Source organism: Elaeis guineensis, chromosome 13 (assembly GCF_000442705.2).
Source record: "Elaeis guineensis isolate ETL-2024a chromosome 13, EG11, whole genome shotgun sequence".
NCBI lineage: Eukaryota > Viridiplantae > Streptophyta > Magnoliopsida > Arecales > Arecaceae > Elaeis > Elaeis guineensis.
Genome location: NC_026005.2, coordinates 27,801,957 through 27,809,510, shown reverse-complemented (window position 1 = coordinate 27,809,510; position 7,554 = coordinate 27,801,957). Strand labels below are relative to the sequence as shown.

Sequence of the window (7,554 nt, the reverse complement as noted above, 5' to 3'; positions counted from 1 at the left end):
CCATATTGACCACATAATACTGAATTGGTAACGTACTGATTCAGTTCCTAGTCCCGATTTTGTGGGCCTTGGACATGACACTATCATGCAATATGATTCTTGTTTGTTCTTAATATATTATATCAAGCTTTCTGTTTTGCACTTCCTTGGGTTAAATTAACATCGGTAGAGGCCTTTTCTATGGTCATTACCTTTCTCTCATACTATTTCTGGAATTAAGTTTTACGACACATGCTACAAACAATAACTAGAAAACTCTATGAACATCTTGAACTATGCATTTAATTTCCTGATAACCAAGAAGATGCCACAACCACATTAGAATTAGTTTTAAGTTTCAGGGCTATTTAAATGACATTAGGTTTTCATAGAATGAAATATAGGACATAAGCTTTTACATGATAATTTCTCACCAAAAAACCTGTACATTATGGATTTTCATTTGTTTCTTTTTGAAATTATTCTAACTTTGATATCTTGTTCTTTGAATGTGTCATACATCAGTTTGGTCTTACGCCAACCCATATATATATATTTTAACACACACATGCCAATGTGCATGTTATTACCGTCGATATGTTGCTTTAATTTGGTGGTTTATTATAATTGCTAGTGGAGGGCAGGCCTTGGCACAATAGCAAGGTTGCTCCATTGCGACCTAGGTGTCATAGATTCGAAATATGGAAATAGCCTTTCTGCATATGGGGGTATGCTACGTATATTTGACCCTCCTCAGATCTGCAGTGATGGAACCTTGTACACTGAGATGCCCTTTTTATTATAATTGTTAGTGCATGAATATATGTCATCAATGAAATTGTAATCTAAAATGTTCTTATTAATCTGATCATCTTTTTCTACCATTTGCAGTTGTGGGACTTGCATATGGAAAGCTCTCCTATTGCAATTTTTAAGATAAATGACTATCTTCAGCCCAAGGTACTTCAATTTCTTCTTTGCAGCTTATATGGTCAAGGTGCCCTACCTCTTGAACTGCCTGTTTCTTTATGTATTTACCCACACGCATGCATGTGCATGTTTGCTCATGCATGTATTTATAAGCTAGCATGTGCTTATGTATATTTATTTGTGTGGAAGAACATGACCTTGATAGGAATCTATTGTAAATTTTTTGTTGAGATTTTGTAAGTCATTGTTTAGATGTTGACAAGGATACTTAGTCATCTTGTGAAGGAATTCGGTGCTTAAACTATCTTTGTGTTAACTCCTCATTTGATTTTCAATGAATGGTTTGCTTCTTCTAGAAGTATCATCATTGAGAGTAAAACATGGTGACTTAAATGTGCCTTCTCCTGTTTAATTAAGAAAGCTTTTGCAAGTAGGAGAAGAATATATCATTCTTTTGGATCAATACCTTCATATTACATGTATCATTCTTGTTGTGTTTGAGATCTAAAATATTATTTATGTTCGATATTAGAGCAACCACAGCAAGGATGACAGATACTGACATGGATGAGAAGCAAGGTTGCTACAAAAATACCTTTCTTAGTAGATCCTTATGATTAAAGGGCATCCTTCACAAGAACCTATTGTGAAACCACTGCCTGATGACAATTTTGGGCTACACCATGCTTATCTTCACAACCAGAACGAACTGTGATTTGTTATCAACATTGTGTTTCTGTTGAAGTTGAGAGTCAATAATCAAGTTGTAACATGCAGTCTAAATCTAAATGATTTTTTATCTTGTAGATCCACTTTCTAGAAAATGTGAGTCTTTCATATGAGAAGAGGAACTAGATTCTGAATTTGCATGAGTGCAAATACGTGAGGTTCATAGCCATTGCCTTTTGCCACTAACACCAGAAACTTCTGGTATTTGTTGTACATTGGGATTGGTTGGACGCAAGGGAGTATGGAAATCTCAAGGGAATGCCTTAGTGGCAGTGAATTAAGAACTGCAAGTTTAACTTGTGATAGGTGGCAAGTCATGTAGATTCATGATGTTTAGAGATCCAGGCTATCAAGTTGGATCATCAGCTAGTGGTAGATGGGCATGCACATATTACATGCATGGACATGATTGACCTAGTGCTTGAAAAGGACTTGAGTAGTGGGAGGCTAAATGAGAGCGAGATTATGACAGCTCGAGGACAGCAACTTAGTTTAGTAAAGGTCATATTTTTACACAGCTGGACATTATTTTTTTTTTATTGTTATGTGATAGTGTCCCCTTGTTGTGTATTGTCGAGGTAGGAGTTGTGGACACTTTGGGGCACCCGACTGCTTTGAGAAGCTCGAGACCTGCATTTGCTGCAGCTAATAGTTGAACAATCTTAGCTCGTTCTAATTCTAAAGCCATTTAGCTTGCTTTGTAGCTCCTATAGCTAAGATCTGTCTTCACCCTCAACCAAATTTTACTCTTTAGAATACCATCAGATGTTGCTGATCTCTATGTCCAGATAACTTGTAAAAAAAAAAAATCATGTATCCCTTTAGGCTACGCAGAGCTTAGAGGGTTGTTTTGGCATGTACTTCTGAAAATTCCTTCTTATGGTCATCTTGTTATTTCTGAACCAGGAAACATCCCATTCATAAACAATGAGCACTTTTCTTGGAAGACATGTTCTTGTTGCTCTTAATTATGTTTTCCATTTCCAGAGATCAAGAAACTGACATTTGTAGTTAGTTTGTTGCATTGAGTGCTTACATGGATATGGAGAATCTACAGTGGTAATTGAGCAGGCACAAACTTGTTGCTGCAGTTTTACTTTTCTGAGGAAGAGAGGATACATCATGCATTCGTTGCACTTTGATTAGCTAAAGTCCAAAGGTTTTCTCTGTGAAGTATATTCTGTTTCTTATGTGCCTCTTGGCTTCCAGTGCCATTACTTAGGTAATAAAAACTCGGGTTATCTAGTCCAGTTGCTCTGTGGTTTCAGTGCCCTGCTCCAGCAGAAATGTGCTTGTGATTGACAATGTACTTTATGGCTTCTCCAGATACCTGTGTTGTATAATCATGATGCTATTTTCGACAAGTTTGACTGCTGCATTAGCAGGGATGGGCATCACTTCGCAAGTGGATCTTACAGGTTTCTTCTTTGAATATGAATACAATCATAATGGCAGTATCATCCTATTTTAGGTTGCATTATCCTTGATTGTTGCACTCACGTGTTTCTCTTCTACCTTCTTATATTGATATCAGCAATATTTTCATAGTTTTCTCTCGTGATGGTGGACAAGATGATGGAATTACATTGGAAGCTACCAGAAACCCAAACAGGTGTGTTAAATCAGGCTATGATTTATGAAAATATCAAGAACTTCTATAAATTGGAAATCTGCTGTTTAAAATGTTGTAGTGTAATTATGATATTCAGTCATGCCCAATAACTACTCCAGCATGTCCATTTTCTTAAGATTTATCAGATTTTCTTATAAAAATCTTAAGCATAGTGAACTTAATACATTTCAAGAGTTAGCTAAGAAATTGTGAGGTAGGACTTATTCCAATGATCATACCTCTGTCTTGCAACAAGAGATTATGGATCCAAATCTTAGATAATGCATTCCCAAATACTAGAACTTGTTAAATTATAGTACAATTTGGTCTTCTTTACTCTTTTTTGTTTCATAATAATAAAAAGATAAAAAAAAAAAAGCAAAAAACAAAGAGTAGAAGAAAAATGAAGAGTAAGCAACACCAAAGAAAAGGGACAAGGAGCATGCAAACATGGTGGACCTTCTCTTCAAGTGGAAAAGTCTGATATAACTCATGAGCCATACTGTGAAACTTTAGGAGACGGGGATTGAGCACGAAGGTGTGCTGCAAAAATATTAGAGAACCAACTTGGTTTTATGCTAGGAAGGTCTAGTATGGATGCTATTTTTCTTATTTGGAGGTTAAAGGGGGAAATACAGATAAAAGAGACAAGATTTTCCTATGTTTTTTTTTTTTAATTGATTTAGAGAGCATATGATAGAGTCCAAGAAAAGTCTTATGGTGGGTTTTAGAAATGAAAGGAATTTCCTTCTGTTATATTGATGTGATTAAGAACATGTACAATAGAGTAGTTATTAGTGTAAAAACTACTGGCGATATATTAAGAGTTTCCAATCACAATAGATTTAAAACAATGATCTATCCTAGGTCCTTTTTTTTTGCACTAGTTATGAAGGAGCTTATTAAGCATACTCAGAACAATATTCATCATGCAGGCTATTTGCAGATGATATAAGTTTTAATAGATGAAACTAAAGTGAGAGTTAATCATAAGTTGGAATTCTAGAGGAGTGCACTAGAATGTAAACATTTCAGGTTAAGTAGGACTAAGATGGAATACATGGATTGTAGTTTTAGTAAAATTAGAAATAGAGATGAAGATGTGGAGTGAAATTGATGATCATAAAGTTCCTAAGAGTGATTATTTTCGAGATTTAGGATCAATTATCCATAAGGAATGGGAGATTGAAGAGGATGTTATCCATAGGATTAAAGTAGGGTGGTTCAAATGGAAAAGTGCACCTAGGATGTTATGTAACTGTAGGATACTTGACAAGTTGAAGGACAAATTTATAGGACAACTATACAAGTAGCTGTGCTTTGTGGTTTAAAATATTGAATAGTTAAAAAATAGTATGTGCATAGGATGTATGTGGCCGAAATAAGAATGTTGAGACGGATCATAGATGTATGGTAATACAAAAAAACATGAAGAACTAATCATTCATAAAAAATTAGAGATAGCACCAGTTAAGGGCAAGTTGATAGAATGACTTAGATGGTTTGGATGTGTACAGCATTGGCCAAGAGATGCACCAATAAGGAGTGATTTGATGTATAGAGATTAAAAGAGAGGGAGATGTAGAATGAAAATCACATGATATGAAATAGTAAGGAATGACAGAACGTATGGCCCTAACTCTAAGTAGAGTGTAATGGAGGAAAAAGATTCATGTAGCCAACCCCAACTAGTGTGAGGTTAAGTCTTAGTTGAGTTGAGTTGTAATTATGATATACACTTGTACATGTTCCAGACATTGTTTGCTAAACAAAGATTTCTTTGCAAATTGATGGTTACTGTTATTTAAAGGTAAATGTCAATGCAATTCAAGGGACCATCCAGGATCGAACCTAAAACCTATCCTCCTTGCATGTACAAAAGAAAGGAGTGCCACCGGACCAAAGTCCCATTGGCCTTTATACTTATTGTTGTTACTATTGTTTGACATGACTTCCTCCATGTTTGGTGAAAGACAACTGAAACTCAATTTGCAAATGCATCCTAATTTTTCAACAGGCATCTGAGCCAAATGCAAATACATTGTACTTGTCCATCTAAACTAAATATTTGAAGGAAATAGAGGGGTTGGTTTGCTTTCAGTCGTTTGCCTACCTTGATTGTTAAACAGCAAATAGATGGAAAAAAGGGCACTAGTGTTGCAAGTGGCATATGCATCTTTCTAATCAGAAGAAGTTATGGAGCACTTTCCCAAAACAGTACCGAAATGATGAAGCAATTTTCCAGCACCAAATTCATTACCCTTCACTTTGTATTGCTTAGTGGGTTATGCCCTTTGTATTTTGAGATTTTTAATCTCAAATATCAATCCTGCGAAGTAGTGCAATATTGGGCTTATATAAATTAATACATGAGGATCATTTGCATCGGTCCACTTGCATATATTTGAAAATGTCAAAGAGGGCATGACCCACCTTATCCACCAGATACATTGATGTGGTTTAGCTAATGTGAGAGGGTGTGCAGAACCATAAAACTTACTAACAGTAACATTCACATCATATCAGGGTATCACGTTGTCAAACTGCCCCAAGAACTGCAGGATTGCTGAGCAGCTTTGCTCGTGGACTCAACCGAAGAGGTTTTAGATACTCTACTACTCATATTTTCCATATCCTTGGGCTGCTTTAAATAACCTTTTTAAACTGTCGTGACAGGACATGACAATACAGGCTCTGATGCTAGTGATGAGATCCCTTGTGACTTAAAATCCAAACTGATCCATTTGGCATGGCATCCTACAACAAGCTTAATTGCCTGTGCCACTAAATGTAGCTTATACATGTACTATGCATAGATAATTTCATTTATTTATTTACCAGATAATGCTGTGTCTGTTGGGGGTAAAAAAGCACAGCGGTTCGATATCTAGTTATATTCAATTCTGCCAGCCACCTCACTAACAGTCGCAGGGCCGAGTGAAGGTGGAAATGGAAAAAAAAAAAAAAAAAGGAAAAAGAAAAGGAGGATGAGAAAGAAGAATAAGAAGATGCCACTCCGGAGCTACCAAGATAAGCAGTTATTAGGAATGAATCTGCTACAATAATTAGATAGTATGGTTTCAAGGCTTATATTTTTTAATCCCATCAAGCAGCAGCGGAAGCCATTCCAGAGAAGGTTTGCTGTATTGGCGGAAACCAGGCATACCGTCATTGAACTGATACTTAGTGCAGCATGCGTACGCAGTGTTGGTACGTTGAACTAACCTCTTATTGGGTATACGGATACTGTACTACCAGGTCACCAACGTAAGGTTCTGCGAACCTTGTTCCAGACTCGGAGAACTATAAGGTTCGTGAATTAATCTACATTATTAGGAGCTAGGAAGATGAGATGTTAAGAAGTGTTGTGGTTCATTTTTAACAAAATACAGGAAACAGAATAATTTCCGGTTTTATTTCCGCTTGATGGTGTCAATGTCTGGAACCGTCGTATGGGCTGTTGATGAAAAACACTGTATTGGGACACCATGAGCCGATGCTTGTGCATCCGTTGAATTCCTCAAAGTTTTATGCGCTTGGTTTCAAGGGTACAAGGCTGTCCTAATTGATTCTTTCAGGTTTTTCTTCCCCTTAAAATTCGTCTGCTCTAAAGGATTTCTTTCTCATGTCATTCCCACTGCCTCGCCTTAATGCAAAAACCAGACTTTGCTAAGTGGAACTTATTTAGAGTCTGGTTAATCACACTGTTGGTGGTTCTGTTATGAGGATGTTATTGAGAGGAACCTTAATTCTATTTACTTATTCTAGGAAAAAGGTTGGTTGTAAAAGTATTATTGGAAGGGTTCTCTTGCTTTTTCTTACTATTTTCCAACAAATTTTTATGAAAAATCTTGTGGTATATCCAACATAGAGAAGATGAATCATGATGTGTTGGGGTGAAGTTTGATCAACATGGAAATTAGCATCTCTTGCTGGCTGGGCTGCAAGGACAATTGAAGTTACATTTTCATAATTGCTTGTCATTGGGGTTGAAATTAGAATGGATACTGATTAAATATCAATATATTCATATCTATATTTATTTTATCAGACATATATAAATATAGATATAGTTATTATTTAGGTGTAAAAAATTATATTCATATTTATTTTAAATAGATACAGATGCAATTTGGATATCGGAAGTATAGATATAATTATGGATATTATTTAGATAATTAAACTTTATAATTATAAAATTAAAGATATTACTAAATATATGATAAGTTAAATTAATAATATATTTATATGTTTGTATATCTCTTTTAAAAATTAATAAATACTATATGAAATTATAGAGGGTT

At 35.5% G+C, this 7,554-nt stretch overlaps 1 protein-coding gene across 1 annotated transcript in view; it reads left to right on the top strand.

Moving 5' to 3' along the window:
• Positions 1-6,670, top strand: part of LOC105056186 (serine/threonine protein phosphatase 2A 55 kDa regulatory subunit B beta isoform) — a 14,915-nt gene extending 8,245 nt beyond the window's left edge. Inside the window, exons 10-14 of the mRNA XM_073247362.1 lie at positions 871-939; positions 2,965-3,056; positions 3,173-3,250; positions 5,777-5,850; positions 5,927-6,670. Of these exons, the coding sequence (XP_073103463.1) occupies positions 871-939; positions 2,965-3,056; positions 3,173-3,250; positions 5,777-5,850; positions 5,927-6,066 (453 nt within the window). The 3' untranslated portion in view covers positions 6,067-6,670. The remainder of the gene's footprint in view (positions 1-870; positions 940-2,964; positions 3,057-3,172; positions 3,251-5,776; positions 5,851-5,926) is intronic.
• The last annotated feature ends 884 nt before the right edge of the window (positions 6,671-7,554 follow it).